This window comes from Astatotilapia calliptera, chromosome 7 (assembly GCF_964374335.1).
Source record: "Astatotilapia calliptera chromosome 7, fAstCal68.1, whole genome shotgun sequence".
NCBI lineage: Eukaryota > Metazoa > Chordata > Actinopteri > Cichliformes > Cichlidae > Astatotilapia > Astatotilapia calliptera.
Window position 1 is genome coordinate 10,825,049 of NC_137428.1, and position 19,271 is coordinate 10,844,319.

At 43.8% G+C, this 19,271-nt stretch overlaps 1 protein-coding gene across 1 annotated transcript in view; it reads left to right on the top strand.

Moving 5' to 3' along the window:
• hydin (HYDIN axonemal central pair apparatus protein) overlaps positions 1-19,271 on the top strand; it is a 78,108-nt gene that overhangs the window by 52,313 nt on the left and 6,524 nt on the right. The window contains 20 exon segments of the mRNA XM_080304711.1: positions 60-273; positions 930-1,145; positions 3,025-3,411; positions 4,184-4,558; positions 12,551-12,793; positions 12,901-13,043; positions 13,187-13,310; positions 13,312-13,349; positions 14,054-14,081; positions 14,250-14,346; positions 16,475-16,678; positions 16,681-16,704; positions 16,809-16,839; positions 16,841-16,946; positions 17,356-17,719; positions 17,902-17,980; positions 17,982-18,020; positions 18,122-18,160; positions 18,162-18,258; positions 18,365-18,553. Coding sequence (XP_080160837.1) covers positions 60-273; positions 930-1,145; positions 3,025-3,411; positions 4,184-4,558; positions 12,551-12,793; positions 12,901-13,043; positions 13,187-13,310; positions 13,312-13,349; positions 14,054-14,081; positions 14,250-14,346; positions 16,475-16,678; positions 16,681-16,704; positions 16,809-16,839; positions 16,841-16,946; positions 17,356-17,719; positions 17,902-17,980; positions 17,982-18,020; positions 18,122-18,160; positions 18,162-18,258; positions 18,365-18,553 — 3,037 coding nt within the window.

Sequence of the window (19,271 nt, forward strand, 5' to 3'; positions counted from 1 at the left end):
CGCCAAGGCATAGCTGTTCGGCTACAGCGCTTGGTTTCTGGTCTCCCCTGGTTGCTCAGCTCACTTCACCCGCTCACACAGAATTTCGTTCTGAACGAGCTTCATCTTCTCCCCCCTGCTACCACCCACTCTGCAACTCATGCTTCACTCCCTGACCCGACGGAGAGTGTCCTGCCCGGCCCGTCGGTCCAGCCTTCAAATGGGAAACGGCACTCACGCCGTCGACGCCCCTCGCCACAGTCGGACCCCAGGATATCAGAGCGGCTGACTGTGGTGAGTAAAAAGGATAACGGCTCCAATCTGAACTGTAAGACTTTTTCTTCTGGGGTTGTTCGGGGTGTGTCAGTGGGAGCTAATTCACAAAGCTTACCTACCTTCGTGATAACTGATCTCTCCCAGGTTGGCATTTTTAAGACTTCAGCGAAAGCAAAGGGCTGTTGTTCTTCTGAACCTGTTAAACCCATGTCAGCTAACCCAGGGTCTGCTAAAACTGTGGCATATATCCCAGAGACAATTAACACCAGCTCTGATAATACCAGGACTGTTTATTCTTTTGAACTGCAACCGGATGCTCAGTTAGCCGCCCGGCCTCAAGCTCAGTTAGCCGCCCGGCCTCAAGCTCAGTTAGCCGCCCGGCCTCAAGCTCAGTTAGCCGCCCGGCCTCAAGCTCAGTTAGCCGCCCGGCCTCAAGCTCAGTTAGCCGCCCGGCCTCAAGCTCAGTTAGCCGCCCGGCCTCAAGCTCAGTTAGCCGCCCGGCCTCAAGCTCAGTCTCCAATTCCACCACCGCCGTCATCCCAACCATTGTTTCAGTTCAGCCTCCTGTTCAGCAGCCACTAGCCCTGCACCCTGTGTCACTTGCTACTCCGGTACAACAAGCCCAGTCAAATCAATCTAAAAGGAACAGGGTTTCATCCGTTTGTTCTAAGCAGAGCGTCAAACATAATGATAATGTCAACATTCCTCAAAGGCTGGCCAGTTCTGAGACTGAGATGCACTCCAGGGCCTCCCCAGAGGCTGGGTTTCAGCCCCCATCAGACTCTGGACCCCTGGAGTTTAAGAAGCCAGCTGAGGACTGCACCCGGCTGTCGCTGCCTGAGCAGGGTCAATGCTCTGCGCAGCTGCAGGCTGCTATGTGTTTGCCAGAGGCCCGTGCGCCTGCTGGTCCTGTTCTGTCCCTGCCGGAGGCCCGTGCGCCTGCTGGTCCTGTTCTGTCCCTGCCGGAGGCCCGTGCGCCTGCTGGTCCTGTTCTGTCCCTGCCGGAGGCCCGTGCGCCTGCTGGTCCTGTTGCGTTCCCGCCAGAGGCCCGTGCGCCTGCTGGTCCTGTTGCGTTCCCGCCAGAGGCCCGTGCGCCTGCTGGTCCTGTTGCGTTCCTGCCAGAGGTCTCCACACCTGCTGGTTCTGTTCTGTGTGTGCCAGGGGCTCCAGTGCCCACTGGTTCTGTGACTGTTTTTGCTGGGGGGCCCGAGGAGCCCGTCCAGTAGGGCTGAACGATTATGGAAAATAATCTAATTGCGATTTTTTTTTTTTTTTTTTTTTTTTTTTTTTTTTTTTTTTTTTTTGCCCCAATATTGCGATGCGATTATTTTTTTTTTTAAGGTCTTTGTCTTCTGTATTATTAAACAAAGACAAGCAATACATCATATAGTATGGCCAATACTATATTACATTAATTTTAAACTGTTCTTTCCTGGAAGACAGACCTCTGTTATGATGACATGAGGTGATGCATGAATTGATGACTGACATTTTTATTTAACTTCTTCAATCACAACAGTATATTTGAACATACACAATAGTTTATTTTTAGCTTACAAACATCTGAGCATAAAGTGCTGACAAGGAACCCTGGTGTAAACATTAAAATGAAAGTCAGTACAATGTGCAGATTGCAGAAATATACATAAAAAAAATCAGTGGCTTTACCACACTCAGTTTTTCGACATCTGTGAACTACTAGACAGTCATTCAATTAAAAAATAATATTAAATAAATAAAAAATACACACATCTTACTGATCTCTGCAGTCAGTAACATTACACATAAAGTGCAAACATAATAGCAATTGTATAAACACAAACACGCCTTTAAAATTTAAAGGCGTGAAATTGGACGGTCTAGTTCTGATTAGCGTCACCGCTGTCTCGGTGGAGTTTATTAAACTCGGCCGTCTGCTTCTTGCTATCTAAAATATAACCAGACACTGGTGTAAATTCTCGACTGTCTCATACTTCTGTTTAATAAGTTTTCTGTTTGACGTTTAGTCAGCTGTGTGAAAACCAAGGAGGAACCCACCCGGGGGATTAATAAAGTTTTATTTTATCTAATCTAATAACTTTAATCTCAGCCAAACCGATTTACTCACGAACAAACAAAACACTGAAAAAAGCCCAACAATAACATTTTTAGGTTGTCTAAGTGACTTATATATTACGTTTAACCCGAGCAGCGAAACTCCGCGGTGATCTGAAAATGATGTGCCGGGAGTTGTGCCGTTCTCGGCCGCATCAGTAACCCTCGAGCTCCCGGCTAGCTGTCGAGCTGGTGGGTAGCAGACGCCTCTGAAAACGTCGAAGCACTTTTGCAAATATGGGATATCTTGATAAACCAAGCAGATATTTGATGTTTACACAACTACTTTCTCGCCTGAAAATATGTTAAAAGTTTATTTTGTGACCCAGAAAGATTAGTATGAGTAATTTTAAAACTTAGTAGTGGCCGCCATTGCTGGAAACTGGAGTTTGGCTGTGAATTCTGGGATATGGTAGTAATTTGGACAGCCTTCGGCGCGTCGCTGTGACGTAATCGGTCTACAAATGCGGCCTCAGGAGGATGCAGCCCATGAATTTGGACATGTCCAGAGTATAATCGCAGCCTTTGCGGTTAGAAAATTGCACTTGATCATGTCGCGATATTATCGCAAATGCGATATATCGTTCAGCCCTACCGTCCAGCGTCCTGCCTCATCAGCTGGGGGGCCCGAGGAGCCCGTCCAGCCATCAGCTGCAGTCTCATCACCGCCTGCAGTCTCATCACCGCCGTCTGGTCCGGCTCCAGCGTCCTCGTCTCCATCCTCCTCGTCTGGTCCGGCTCCAGCGTCCTCGTCTCCATCCTCCTCGTCTGGTCCGGCTCCAGCGTCCTCGTCTCCATCCTCCTCGCCTGGTCCGGCTCCCGCATCACCTGCAGTGGCCTCCTCTTCAGCTTCAGCCTCAGCTTCCGCCTGGCCTGGTCCAGCCTCAGCTTCCGCCTGGCCTGGTCCAGCCTCAGCTTCCGCCTCGCCTGGGGCTGCAGGGGCCACGCAGCCTTCAGGTCCCCTACTACCACCTCCACATCGTCGGTCATCTGCCAGGCCGCTTGTTGGGCATCTCCGCCACCGTGGACGCCCTCCTGGACGCCGCCGTTGCCGCCCGCACGGTCGGCCCCCGGACTTGTTTCCACGCCGCCGTTGCCGTCCGCACGGTCGGTCCCCAGAACTGTTTCCACGCCGCCGTTGCCGTCCGCACGGTCGGCCCCCAGAACTGTTTCCTCGCCACTGCCTACTGCGCGGCCGGCATCCGGACCTGCCCCGTTGCCATTCGCATGGTCGGCCTCCTGAACTTGACCATCTGGGCCTTTTTTGGACTCTGTCCCTCCGTCCTGGGCCCCCTCCGCCCGCCCTGGCCGGGTTGTTTTCTGTTTTTGTCATGATCCTGGGTCCTTTTGACCCAGCGTTTTGTGTTTTCTCTTCGATTTTGGTTCTGTTCTCTAATTGGTGTTTACCCTGTTCCCCCCCCTGTGTGTTCCTGTTTTATTGTGAAGGTCTGCGTCTTATGTGAGTGTTTCAGTTTGCCTCCCTGGTCTCGTCATGTTAATCACTCCCAGCTGTGTCTCCCACCTGTGTGTGTAATCTCCCTGTGTTCTCTGAGTGTATTTAAGTTGTATTTTCTGTCTTGGTAATCGCTGGTTCGTCTGTGTTGTTTCCTCTCGGTCTCCCTGCGTCTCTTCATGTGTATTTCCCCGGATCTCCCTGCACCGTCATTCCTGGTTTGTGTTGTTAGTTTACCCAGTTTAGGTTTTCGGTTTCATGTTCACACCCCGTTGCTGTTTGTACCCACTGCTGTAAATAAACACTCACCTGCACCAGAGCTGCTGCCTTTTTGGTCCTTTCCTACAATCCCACACGGCTCGTCTCGGCAATCCGTGACAGTACGAACCAGCCACCATGGACCCTGCAGCAGTAAATCCGTCCGAGGAGCTCCGGGACGACGTTACATATAACGTGGAGATTCTCCTCGGGCTGTGGCTTGAAAACCCTCCAGAGGAGCTTCGCCGCGCCGTGGAAAGTCGGCTACAACGGCTCTTTTCCGGCCTGCCATGGCTTCTAACTTCGCTTCCTCCGACCATGCAGGCTTTTCTCCGGCTCACACCCCACCTTCTCTCAGCCACTCCTGCCTCGCTGCCCGACTCGCCGGATGTGGTCTTGCCCGGCCCGTTGGAGCCATCTGCGGGGAAGAAACGCCGATCGCGCCGCGGGCGCGCCACCCCACAGCCGGACGTTCGGACTTCTAATTCGCTGGCTGTGGTGAGTGAGGACTCTGTGTCGGTTCCAGACTTTGTGACTGTTCATTCAGGGGCTGTGTTTTGTGTGGCGGCTGTCAATGCGAGCTGCTTATCGCCTGTGCAGCTACCGGCAGCTCAGTTAGCTCCCCCGCAGCCTCTCTCAGCTCAGTTAGCTCCCCCGCAGCCTCTCTCAGCTCAGTTAGCTCCCCCGCAGCCTCTCTCAGCTCAGTTTCCAGAGCCGCCTGTAGCGCAGGCCTCAGTTCAGTTTCCAGAGCCGCCTGTAGCGCAGGCCCCAGTAGCTCCAGTGCCCCCGCTACCCGTAGCTCTGGCTCCAGTATCATCGGCTTCGCTCATTCACTCCGTGCAGGGAGAAAGTTTAATTTCACCTCAAGGTGCTTTTCATGGTTCAGCCGCCATTGGCACAGTTTGCCGCTCCAGGGCCTCCCCAGAGGCTAGGTCTCAGTCCCCAGCTGATTCTGGACCCCTGAAGTCTAAGCAGCTACATGAGAACTGCGCCATATCAGCATTGCCTGTGCAGAGCCCGTGCTCAGTGCATTGCCAGTTGCCTTCGTGTTAGCCAGAGGACTCCATGACTGCTGGCTTAGTGATGACTTCTGCTGGAGGGTCCGAGGGACCGCTCCGGCCTTCGTCTCGTGTCTCCGCTGGAGGGTCCAAGGGACCGCTCCGGCCTTTGTCTCCTGTTTCAGCTGGGGGGCCCAAGGTGCCAGTCCAGCAGCCTTCCTCGTCAGCTGGTGGTTCCGGAGAACCACGCCAGCCTCATGCCACGTCAGCTGGAGGGCCCGAGGAGCCCGTCCAGCAGCCTTCCTCGTCAGCTGGTGGTTCCGGAGAACCACGCCAGCCTCGTCGGCTGGAGGGTCCGAGGGGCCCGTTCAGCCTCCTGTCTCCGCTGGAGGGTCCGAGGGGCCCGTTCAGCCTCCTGTCTCTGCTGGAGGGTCCGAGGGGCCCGTTCAGCCTCCTGCTGCAGCTTCGTCATCCTCGCCTGGTCCAGCTTCGTCATCCTCGCCTGGTCCAGCTTCATCACCCTCGCCTGGTCCAGCTTCGTCCGTGTCTTCAGCCTCACCTGGTCCGGCCTCTGCCTGTGCTTCGCCCAGTCCGGCCTCTGCAGCCTCGCCTGGTCCGGATCGCCATCGCCTGAGTGGCCGCCGTTGCCTTCCGCACGGCCGGCCCCCGGACCGCCGTCGCCTGAGTGGCCGCCGTTGCCGTCCGCACGGCCGGCCCCCCGAACTGTGTCCATGTCGCCGCCGTTGCCGTCCGCACGGTCGGCCCCCCCGAACTGTTTGGACTCCTGTGCTGTCGGCCCCCTGAGCTCTTCTGTTTTGAACTCTGTTTTTTCCTATGTTCTGGTGTGCTTCGTTTCTTTTGGTTTTGGACTCGTTTTTTGTTTTTGTCTTTTTGCCTTCTGGTGCTCCGGTTTTGTTTTGCTTCGGGCCCTCCTTCCTGGGCCCCCGCCGCCCGCCCTGGTCGGGTTGTTTTCTGTTTTTTCTGGCTGTTTTGTTTCTTGTTGGGCTGTCTGGGGCCAGCCTTTGAGGGGGGGGGGGGGGGTACTGTCATGATCCTGGGTCCTTTTGACCCAGCGTTTTGTTTTCTCTTCGATTTTGGTTCTGTTCTCTAATTGGTGTTTACCCTGTTCCCCCCCGTGTGTTCCTGTTTTATTGTGAAGGTCTGCGTCTTATGTGAGTGTTTTCAGTTTGCCTCCCTGGTCTCGTCATGTTAATCACTCCCAGCTGTGTCTCCCACCTGTGTGTGTAATCTCCCTGTGTTCTCTGAGTGTATTTAAGTTGTATTTTCTGTCTTGGTAATCGCTGGTTCGTCTGTGTTGTTTCCTCTCGGTCTCCCTGCGTCTCTTCATGTGTATTTCCCTGGATCTCCCTGCACCGTAATTCCTGGTTTGTGTTGTTAGTTTACCCAGTTTAGGTTTTCGGTTTCATGTTCACACCCCGTTGCTGTTTGTACCCACTGCTGTAAATAAACACTCACCTGCACCAGAGCTGCTGCCTTTTTGGTCCTTTCCTACAATCCCACACGGCTTGCCTCGGCAATCTGTGACAGTTTTGTTTTGGTCCGTTTTTTTCGTTTCTGCTGGGCTGTCTGGTGCCAGCCCTTGAGGGGGGGGGGTACTGTCATGGTCCTGGGTCGGTGACCCAGCGCTTTTAGTTTGTTATCATTTTCTAGATGATGATTGTTTAAGTTCTGTGTTATTTTCGATCTGCCTCTAAGTCTGCGTCTGTACCTGTCTGTCTATGGTGTCTCCCCATCTGTTTGTGAATCTGTCTGTTTAGTTAAATGTCTTGTCTGGTTCCATGTATCTGAGTTTCCTGTTTTATTGTGAAGGTCCGTGTCGTATGTGAGTGTGATCAGTTTACGTTTCCCCTGTCCCGTCAGCCCAGATTCCTCCCAGCTGTGTTGCCCTCCTGTCTCTCATCCCCTGATTACTGGTGTGTGTATTTAAGCCCTGTGTGTTCTCCTGCCTGTTGCCGGTTCGTCTGTATTACTCAGTGTCAGTCTGTGTATCCACCGTGGCTTCTCCCTGCTGTTCATCGTCATCCTCCTCTGCTCGTTTTCATTCAGGTTTGTGCTCTGTAGTTTAGTTGTTTCCCAGTTTAGTTTAGTTCGAGCCCCGTTTGCTGTTTGTCCACATTTTTTTTTTTTTTGTGTTCAATAAATCACCTTCACTCCTCTACGACTGCCTGCGCTTGGATCCTCATTTATTCCACACGGCTCGCCTCGGCAGCCGTGACAGCTTTATAAGAAAGCCCTCCGCAAAGCCAGAACATCTTACTATTCATCACTGATTGAAGAAAATAAGAACAACCCCAGGTTTCTCTTCAGCACTGTAGCCAGGCTGACAAAAAGTCAGAGCTCTGTTGAGCCAACCATCCCTTTAACGTTAACTAGTAATGACTTCATGAACTTCACAAATAAAATTTTTATCATTAGAGAAAAAATTACCAATAATCATCCCACAGATGTAATATTATCTACAGCTACTTTTAGTACCGTTGATGTTAAGTTAGACTCTTTTTCTCTAATTGATCTTTCTGAGTTAACTTCAATAATTACTTCCTCCAAACCATCAACGTGTCTTTTAGACCCCATTCCTACAAAACTGCTCAAAGAAGTCCTGCCATTAATTAATTCTTTGATCTTAAATATGATCAACCTATCTCTAATGATCGGCTTTGTACCACAGGCCTTCAAGCTAGCTGTAGTCAAACCTTTACTCAAAAAGCCATCTCTAGACCCAGCAGTCTTAGCTAATTATAGGCCAATCTCCAACCTTCCTTTCATATCAAAAATCCTTGAAAGAGTAGTTGTCAAACAGCTAACAGATCATCTGCAGAGGAATGGTTTATTTGAAGAGTTTCAGTCAGGTTTCAGAGTTCATCACAGCACAGAAACAGCTTTAGTGAAGGTTACAAATGATCTTCTTATGGCCTCTGACAGTGGACTCATCTCTGTGCTTGTCCTGCTAGACCTCAGTGCAGCATTCGATACTGTCGACCATAATATCCTATTAGAGCGATTAGAACATGCTGTAGGTATTACAGGTACTGCACTGCAGTGGTTTATCTATCTAATAGACTCCAATTTGTGCATGTAAATGGAGAGTCCTCTTCACACACTGAGGTTAATTATGGAGTTCCACAGGGTTCAGTGCTAGGACCAATTCTGTTTACATTATACATGCTTCCCTTAGGCAGTATCATTAGAAGACATAGCATACATTTTCACTGCTATGCAGATGACACCCAGCTCTATCTGTCCATGAAGCCAGATAACACACACCAATTAGTTAAACTGCAGGAATGTCTTAAAGACATAAAGACCTGGATGGCCGCTAACTTTCTGCTTCTTAATTCAGATAAAACTGAGGTTATCGTACTCGGCCCTGAAAAGCCTAGAAATATGGTATCTAACCAGATTCTTACTCTGGATGGCATTACCTTGGCCTACAGTAACGCTGTGAGGAACCTTGGAGTCATTTTTGACCAGGACATGTCCTTCAATGCACATATTAAACAAATATGTAAGACTGCGTTCTTCCATTTGCGCAACATCTCTAAAATTAGAAATATCCTGTCTCAGAGTGACGCTGAAAAACTAGTTCATGCATTTATTACTTCCAGGCTGGACGACTGTAATTCATTATTATCAGGATGTCCAAAAAACTCACTGAAAAGCCTTCAGCTAATCCAAAATGCTGCAGCAAGAGTCCTGACAGGGACTAGAAAGAGAGAGCATATTTCTCCTGTTTTGGCTTCCCTTCATTGGCTTCCTGTTAAATCCAGAACTGAATTCAAAATCCTGCTCCTCACATACAAGGTCTTAAATAATCAGGCCCCATCTTATCTTAATGACCTTGTAGTACCATATCACCCTATTAGAGCACTTCGCTCTCGCTCTGCAGGCCTACTAGTTGTTCCTAGAATATTTAAAAGTAGAATGGGAGGGAGAGCCTTCAGTTTTCAGGCCCCTCTTCTGTGGTACCAGCTTCCAGTTTGGATTCGGGAGACAGACACTATCTCTACTTTCAAGATTAGGCTTAAAACTTTCCTTTTTGCTAAAGCATATAGTTAGGGCTGGACCAGGTGACCCTGAATCCTCCCTTAGTTATGCTGCAATAGACATAGGCTGCTGGGGGATTCCCATGATGCATTGAGTTTTTCCTTTCCAGTCACCTTTCTCGCTCACTATGTGTTAACAGACCTCTCTGCATTGAATCATATCTGTTATTAACCTCTGTCTCTCATCCACAGCATGTCTTTTATCCTGTCTTCCTTCTCTCACCCCAACCGGTCGCAGCAGATGGCCGCCCCTACCTGAGCCTGGTTCTGCCAGAGGTTTCTTCCTGTTAAAAGGGAGGTTTTCCTTCCCACTGTTGCCAAAGTGCTTGCTCATAGGGGGTCATATGATTGTTGGGTTTTTCTCTGTATCTATGAAGCGCCTTGAGGCGACTTATGTTGTGATTTGGCGCTATATAAATAAAATTGAATTGAATTGAATTGAATTGTTTTTATTATAGATATAGATATATACTGCCCATGAGTGTATAGTAATTAAATCGTTCTTTTAGCTGTCATTAAGTAGAATTCTTTTTTTTTTTTTCATGCAAACATTTGTTTATTAATTTTTTTTCTCCTGTCAAAAAGGTTTGTCTGATAATATAGTTTCTGGGCTTTCAAAATTGTATATTCCCGAGATTTGATGAGTTAGTTAATTACGAAGAGATATTTTGACCCACTACTAACTCTGAAATACCTCCCCCGTTGTCCGTGAAAAGAAGTTTATAGTGCTGAAGCATTATAGTTTTCATAATGTTAATGATTAAGTGTTAATGTAATCCTAATAATTTGGGGCTTTTTGTTTTGTTTTTAACACAATAACAGGAAAAAACCTTTCAGGGAGGTCTAGTCTTTCCAGCGCGACAAGAGTCTTTCCAGAATTTTCTACAGTTGAGAAACTACTGGTGAATTTTACAGCAGTGATGGAGGATAACACGTTACCCTGTGTATTTGTTTTGGCCATAATTGCACTGTTTGTCATTTTGAGATTATTCAGCCTTGTGTAATTAAATCATGAATAATCATAAAACAGTCCTGATTTTTTTGTGTTTTAATTGATCAAACTCATTTGAGTTTTTGCACAAGAGAAACACCAGAGGTGTGGACTCGAGTCACATGACTTGGACTCGAGTCAGACTCGAGTCATTAATTTTATGACTTTAGACTTGACTTGAAAAAATGTTCTAAGACTTGTGACTTGACTTGGACTTTTACACCAATGACTTGGGACTTGAATTGGACTTGAACCGGTTTACTTGAAAAGACTTGATATTTTACCCCAAATATAAAATTTAACATGCATATTATATAGAGATTGAAAATGTGACGTCATTCACGGGTAGAACCGCAGAGGATTCTGGGAACTCGTGGCAAGCGGTACTAGGCTTTCAATTAAAATCAGTTATACAGCGATAAAAAGAAACACAAAAATGTCAAGAAGCTGTTGTATTATTAACTGCAATAGCCGGTCGCATGACAGCCACGGGAAGCCGACGGGTAAAGAGATCGGTTGTTATCGGATTACGTCGTTGAAGAGAAATTGTTCGAGCCATGTTTCCGAAGTAACAAAGAGGCGACGGATGGCCTGGATTGCAGCCATTCTAAGACCAAATATAACGTCCCAGAACACTCCAGCTCACAGGTTAGTCTGCTCCAAGCATTTACACAAAGGTCAGTCTGCTGTTGTAGTTAATGCGTCATTTTTCTTAACATAATTGGTGATATAGGTTCCAAGCAAGTCTGGCGCTGAACAGAAATTGTCGCGCTATGCTCCTTTATTTATTGTGCATAAATAGTGAATTGTCCTGACACAATATTGCGTTTCGCTTCTGTTATTATGGTACATTGACAAAAACACATACTTTTATTCACAGGATAAAACAGGTTTTTTGTATCACTAATTGCCCAGTACTATTACAGCATACAATATTATTGTCACTGCTACATTTCTGTGATGCTACCAGAAATTATTTCCACTACTAATTAATTACCGTTGAGCTCAAAGGTCCTATTAATAAACGGTTAAGGAATGTGTATTTATGACGACAATTTGTGAGACTGGTAAACTTATGATATGTACGATGGTCTTTCGTTCTACACGGTGCATTTCAAGGTCCTGCACCCATCCGGCGGTAAACTGTACCTGGGCTTGTTGCAGTGACCTGAAGTTACTAAACTTCATGAGTGTATGCACTCACTCCAAGAACCGTATGATTATAAATATGCATATAAATATGCTAAGATGAGATAGCTGACTTCATCTAACTAGCAAATGTTGTCCAGGCTACGTTGGTGATGCAGTTTTTTTTAATATGTATGATATTTTTGTCATGCGATTTTAAAGCTGGTCCTACAACCGCATCCAAGAATAACATGCAGCTTATCTCAGAACCGTCGGTGAAAATTATTCTTGGAGCTAGGTTTAATTGAGCTGCATTTTAAAGAGGTGCAATTTTACAATTTGTGTATATTTTCTAAGTTCACTATTTTGTCATGTGTTGAGAAAAACACAGATTTTAAAATTACATGGTCTAATATTTACATTTAGCATAACTGCAACATGCTTTTTTTTTTTTTTTTTAAAGACTCGAAAGGACTTGAAATTCAAAGTTTCAGACTTGAGACTTGACTCGGACTTTTACACCAGTGACTTGAGACTCGACTCTGACTTGCCTGACTTGAGACTTGAGGATAAAGACTTGAGACTTACTTGAGACTTGCAAAACAATGACTTGGTCCCACCTCTGAGAAACACTATTTCACAGCATCACACGCAGGTCTTTATTTAATCCCACGCTTGTTACAGCAGAACAAGGGACAAAAAGAAAAAGTGATTTTGAGATATATTAGAAAAAACAATAACTGTAATTACAGAAACTGAGCCACGATTAATATAATTGGTTTCAACCCCATAGTTCCTGTTAATGACTATCAAATCAAAGTGTGCTTTGAAAAGGTCTGTGAATCTGATCACAAAAATATTTATATATTATATTTTCTAATTGTTTTGTAAAATATTTATAATATAAATATTTAAACACCAAAACTGTCTTTGGTGTTTCCTTTTTCTCTTTTTTTCACCAAGCAAACAGTCCATCCACTGATTGTGCTGTTTGACATTAAATTAGATTAATTTTGTTATTTTTGTTCTCATTGAAAGCTTCCTCAGTGTCTCATTAAAATATGCAAATTCCTTCTGACAACACAGTGCTCATTTTTCAAGGAACCACTGTTAGCCTGGTAACCAAACATTTTCACCAATCAATTCTCAATTGATTGGTGAACTTGACCAGAGTCAGTTCTATGCTCACTGCAGGCGGATTTAAAGGGCTCTACATCAAAAGTAAAAGTGAATGAAAATGGTATTTGTCAATGAATTTAAGCTCATTGCTCTTTGACTACTGTTGCTTTAACGGATAATTTATCTCTGTTTTCGCTTTTTGTTTCCAGGCATAGTGTTAGACATGGCCTCCATCCTTGAGGAAAACCATCTGTGCCCCAGAAGTAGCCAGCTTTCCTCTGAGCAGTTTTGCAATGCTGAATCCATCTTTGTACAGGATGAAAACAAATTTACCTTCAACAAAATTCAAACCAGCCAAGCTTGCTTCAAACTCGCCAACAGCAGCAAGTTTCCCTGTGTGCTCATCTTAGCCATCAAAAGTGTTGGGCCCAAGGTGAGGCATTTAAAGTCTCATGGATAAATGTTTACAGGACTATCTCTCATTGTGGTACAGTATAAAGAAATGTGATCAAATCATCTAAAAGATAATGTATTTTTTAGTTAATTGGACAAATCGAGGTGTGTGATATGCCTACAACAACACTGAGCTTTCCCAGCCAGTGGTACGCCTTTGCTGTTGTTACCTTCACACCTCAAACACAGCACTGTGCTGTGTTTGAGGCCCAAGTGGAGGAAAGTAGCAGGTAAACAACTATGTGACTGCTACTGTGGTGTTGTCTTTACTCTTCCTATGGATAGTCACCTCTCTTGGCACTCTCTTACTTAGTAGTAGCATCTCTTGTTTGCTCCTGCTGACTTCATGCTTTCTTTACTCTGCTGCATTCAGAATGACACCCACCATTAGGAACAGGGTGCTGCAGTTTGAGCTTCTAGGATAAGGCACCAGTGTTTGTGCGGTACGGCCAGCTCTGAGGAACACTGAAGGAGGCCCAGTGTTGCACTTCAGGCTGGGTACTTGTTGGGTGTAGACATACACTGTCTCTGGTGCTGTTAACCCTCCTGCCATCCTTTAAAAAACTCACACCCATCACCCTAGGGACCATTCTCAGCCACGCCATAAAAAGACCATATATCCATATTTTATTCCACTTTAAATTAGCCAACCTTGTAAAACTACTTCTCCCTGAAATATTCATGTAAAGTTTTAATTATATTTTCGTTGTTTTAACCCTTCAAATCCCAGTGTTATTACATGAGCGCCCTGTGTTATAAGCCCCAAAAACCAAAAAACGAAACTAAATATTTCCACAAAAAACCAGTTGAAGTAATATGTGATTGTCATTATAAGTAGGCCTTTAGATGGACCAAAGATTGGCACCAACATACATTTTGACCTGCCATTATTTTTTTTGCATTTTTTTTGCAATTTAAAAATTAAAACTTCAAGGCCCTGAGTCTTCATTGACATCCAAGAAAAGAAGAAAAAATAAAATCATATGATGATAATTTGGGGTTGAAAAATAGCGTTTATAATGGAAGTCAATGGGCAGAAAATGGTCCCCAGGGTGATGGGTGTGGGGATTTCTGCTGCTCAGCCATTTTAGGCTGATTTAAGGAATTCACACTGGAATATTAACATTGACAGGTAAAAACTATCCTGTGGCAAGTTTGGTTATATTCCACTGAACACAGTGGAAATGGCAGCCATTTAACACATAGCAGTGGCACAAAAAGGTCCCAAGAAGGCAGGAAGGTTAAATAATGGAAATGTGCGAGGTGAGGTGAGATGAGATGAGTTCAGTTCTTACAATTTTTTTTTATCTGTTTACTTGCTTTAAATACAAGAAAACCAAGATATAAATACATGAAATCTTTACAACACACTCATGAGCGTAACACAGGCTTGGTAGACTTTTGTGAATAAATGTACTTTCTGAAATTGTGTGTAGGTCCAGATTGACATGCTGGATAAACATGGTGTGTTCAACCTCAAAGCTGGTCTTGGGAGTAATAACATCTCCATTAACTCCACACAGCTTCCCTCAGGTAAAGCTCGAATCTGCCTACAATAAACTGCATCTCCTCTTCATTTAATTAATTAATAGGAGCTCATGCACAAATAAAGAGGTTAATATTACTTTAATTTGTGCCTTGTTCCCTTCCCATTAAGTATTGTTAGTGTTATTACTGAGGTTCAGAATTAAGGCCTGTTCACTGTGGTACATTATTCAGAGTAGCAACAGCACAGTAAAGAAGCCAGCCTATGAAAACCGTGTGTTTTTACAGTCATTTTACTTTGGCTTTCTGAAAACAAAGCTGAAACAGTTTTAATACAACCCTGTTCACTGAATCACCAACATTTTAGACCGTGAAGTTTGCCTGCTCAGTATCATCTAATGGTGATCTGAACTGAACTATTTGCAACACTTTAGATCAAATTTAATCTTATTTTAGTTCAACAAATGCACTGAAAACTAGTGGGTAAGCCTTTCTATGTGAAAAACCTATAATAGTAATTAATTTTATTTTTATTTTATTTAACCTTTATTTAACCAGGAATGTCCCGTTGAGATCAAAGACCTCTTTTTCAAGGGAGTCCTGGTCAAGAGGCAGCACATTTCAAGACAAATACATACGAACAAACAAAGTTAAAATTACACAAAACAATTACACATTATTGAGGCAGCCTGTAGGCCTTTGAGTTTAGTTTTAAAAACATTTAAAGACAACAATTCAGTTAGTTTCCAGTCTTTCTGTAACATGTTCCATGAAAAAGGCGCAGAGTGGACAAAGGCTTTCTTACCCAGCTCTGTGCGGACAAGGGGAACAGACAACAGCAGCTGATCATTTGAGCGCAAGGAGTAAGAACCACTATTTGTCCTTGTGACCAAAGTACAAATATAAGGAGGCAGCAATCCAAGCATAGCTTTGTAAATAAAAGTGTACCAATGCCCCTGTCTTCTAATGGCCAAAGAAGGCCATTTTACTCTTAAGTACAAATCACAGTGATGGGTCAGGTATTTACAATTGGTAATAAACCTCAAGGAAGCATGATACATCGTGTCCAACATTAGAAGACATGAAGAAGAAGCGTTCATATACAGAATGTCACCATAATCTAACACAGATAAAAAGGTTGCAGTGACAAGACGTTTTTTTACTGCAAAAGAAAAGCACTGTTTATTACGGAAGAAAAAACGAAGTTTAAGTCTCAGTTTCTTTACTAGTCTCTCTATATGTGGTTTAAAGGTGAAGGAGTCATCAATCCAGACACCAAGGTATTTATATTCATGAACTATCTCTATGACATTTCCTTCAAGGGTGGACACCACTGGAATAGGCTCCGGGACCTTCTTTGACTTGGAAAACAACATTAGCTTAGTCTTGTCAGCATTGAGAACTAATTTTAGCTGAATAAGTGAATGCTGGAAAGCAACAAAGGCTTTCTGTAAAGTTTCAATGGCCTGAGCAAGAGATGATCCATAACAGTAAATAACTGTGTCGTCAGCATAAAAATGCAAATTTGTGTCTGAGACATTTTGACCCAAGTCATTGATATATAAAAGGAACAGAAGGGGACCCAAAACTGAGCCCTGTGGCACCCCCTTGTGGACAGCAACAAATTTAGAACAAAGACCTTCAAGTTTAATGCACTGGGTTCTATTTTTCAGATAATTTGAGAACCACGCTAATGCATGTTCTGACAATCCAAGGCTGAGCAGTCTGTTTTTTAGGACTGCATGATCAACAGTGTCAAAAGCTTTTGAGAGGTCAATAAAGAGTGACGCACAGTACAATTTCTTATCAAGTGCCACAATAATATCATTTATCACTTTCATAGTGGCAGTGTTAGTACTGTGTTTTTTCCTGAAGCCTGACTGAAATTTGGAGACAATATCATTAGAGTACAAAAACTCTTAATTAGCCTCATCATATTCCAGTGTTCACTTGTACACTTTAAACCAGTATACTTTCTTTACTGACACCTAAGTTATTTTAATATATTGATGTTGACTTGGTTTCTTCTGTTTTTTTCCACTTCTATTATTGCATGGAAAATATACTTGAATCTATCTTTAGCCTATCATTTGGCTTGAGTTTTAAAACAATATTCCATTTTTATGTTGCACAATAAACACAGCGATTTCTTATTTTTGACATTTTTCCTCTCCAGCGCATAATGTGGTGCAAAGAGCCAACCTGACGCTGAATGTTAATGAACAGGTGGAGTTCCAGATCACCTTCTGCTCTGACAGACACCTGAGTGTCAAGGTGAAAATTTCACTGCAAGTGAAGGACAACCAGCGGAGCGATACCACAATACAAGTGAAACGAGACACTTATTTGGAAATCGTCTCTCTGGAAAACATCAGCAGGTCATGGATCAGAAAGATGATGAAGAAGGTATGAGCAGAGGGGAGGACAGAGATCGTTTGAACTGTAAGTCTTGTAATCTAGTAAAACAGAAGCTTGTAACCTTTCATGAATGCCCACATTATCTTTCACAGGTAATTATGAGGTGCTGAGTTTTGGTGACTGTAAACTTTAAATACCAAGAAGGTTTTGCAATGGCCAACCACAGCAGCAACCAGGCGGTGAGGTTTGAGTGGACACCTAGTGGACCTCATATCAGCTTTTCACCACAGGTAAACCATCAAAAAAGTAGAAGACTGAAAGACTGAAATTTTACATGATGGAACCAGGCTGGTGTATAGTTTTCAAATACTTTTTCATAGTAATCATAAACTGTATGTGATCAAAAGTCACTATATTCATTTTCCTAATAATATAATGCCAAACTAACACCTAGAAATGGTCACATATGAGATATAAATACTTATAACTCCAAATACCATACAACCATAGACAGCTGATTCACCCTATTCCCTTTCACAGAACCATTTGACCCTAGAACTGAAGAAGCTTCTTGGATGAGAGGTGAAACGTCTTCAAGCAACTTAAAGAAGTCCAGACGCTTTTCTTTCCAAGTTCCTTAGACAAGTAAAAATGGAAATTCGCACAGTGAAACAGCTTCAGTCCCTACAGCAATGACTGTGTCTAATAATATACTGTATCTCTCCCAATCTCACACAGTATGCTGTATTAGTCAATTTTTATTTCTCTTTTTTTTTTCTTTTTTTTTCTGTCACAACTCCTCTGCTCTTCTTCATCTTTATTCGTCTCACACCTCTTCCTCATCTTTTTCTTGAAGTGATAGTCATGTATGAATATCTGCTTTGTCCTTGTCTGCAGATGTGTTTTGAATATGTTGCTGAGCAGCTGGATGCAGTGGAGTCATTCTGGACTTTTGTGACTGAGAACCCATCACTGTCTGTTCCCTTCCAGTGTGTGGGCACTGCTAGAGAACCACTCACCTATCTCGGCAGACCTCACCTTGCCTTTGGGGAACTGCTTGTTGGTAAATATAGTTGAGCCCCGCACACACATACAGACATAATAAATCTAAACCTTATTTTATGCAGGGATCAGTGTGCTCTCCTAGTATTTTCTTATTTTACTTTTATTGGTTACGTTTATTTTGAAGAGTGATTCTATTGAACTCTGTAAGTTATTTTGAATTGTACTCATGTGCTTGTGAAGGACAAAAAGTGGAATAGGCCGTCAGTCTTGTGAATGGAGAGGAAGACCCATTGCATTTCTCTGTGGTTCCTTCATCAATGTGTTTTGTGGCCCATGGCTGGCACAGTGCCCCCCCAACAGACAGGTTAATGACACTGAACCTAATTAAATTCAAATACTTTCATATATACAGATAGCTTTGTTTTCTCCCTCATAGCATTTTGTTGTGAAATTTTTGGTGCAGGTTGCCATTAGTAGTGTCCTTCACACTTTCCTGTGAGGATATGCGAGGGTGAAGAGAAGTCACATTGTTTCACTATGAGGGGGGGCCTCAAAAACATTGTCCCCAACCACCAAGAAATTCTGGACTTTGGGAAGGTCAGCACACTGTAATGAAACAAATGAAATGAGCACATAGCCACATTTATAGTCAGCTTCCTTTAAATGCGAACTTAAAACATGACAGTCACATGACACATCACAGGTGGGGATTTCAGAGCAATCCGCCTTTAATTTTCTGGTGTCCAAGTTTTCAAGATTCATTATAGAAGTGAACTTAGAACTAACAGTTCCCAGAGCACTGCAGCAGTAGTTGGTTACAAAACCACAACAAGCTAGCATTGAAGCTATTTTTTTTTCACCAGAGCATTTGCTAGTGTGGATTTTTACTGAGGTAATGTGCTTTAAAGGAACAGCAACATTTATTTAGTCCAAAATAAAAATTCATACTGGCAGAGTGTGATGTTACTGGAGTATACCCTTATTTACCTATTGAAAAGAATAAAAAGGAAAACACCTTACACTTCAGGTGATCATTTTTATTGTAATCGCGTTACCATATTCAAGTGAGACCTTAAAAATAGATTATCTAGTAGAACTAAGTTTTGAATGATTTATTTTCTGATTTGCTGAGCTGCAAACATTTTGAACCTGTCACTTGTGACAATATCAAATTCTTCTTTCTAAGCAGTTCTTTGTAATGCACATCTCTCTCTTGGTTTATCTCATTAGGTGAAGCATGCGCCAACATTTACCTTTGATATAAAAGGCTGTAGTACCCAGTCTTAAATTCTCCTTTACAAAGTTCAGTTTTGGGAAGTACTTCTTTTATTGTCCTGGCATGTGCTCCTTCTGTTAAGGAGCACAGACGAAAGGCACACCGGGTGTGTCCAGTCTTTGGTTTTCCCCTGTTTCAGTGTCAGTCAATTCAAATTTAGCAGTTCACTGTGACAGTTTAATTAAAAAACAAGCAACCAAACAAAGAAACAAACAAAAAAGGACCAAAAATATGTTTTTAGGTACTTTCAAATGAGCACTTTTTGACAATTCATTCATTAAATTATACAGTTAAAGAGTTTAAAGATTCTTCAAGCAAAGGCTCTTCAAAATGC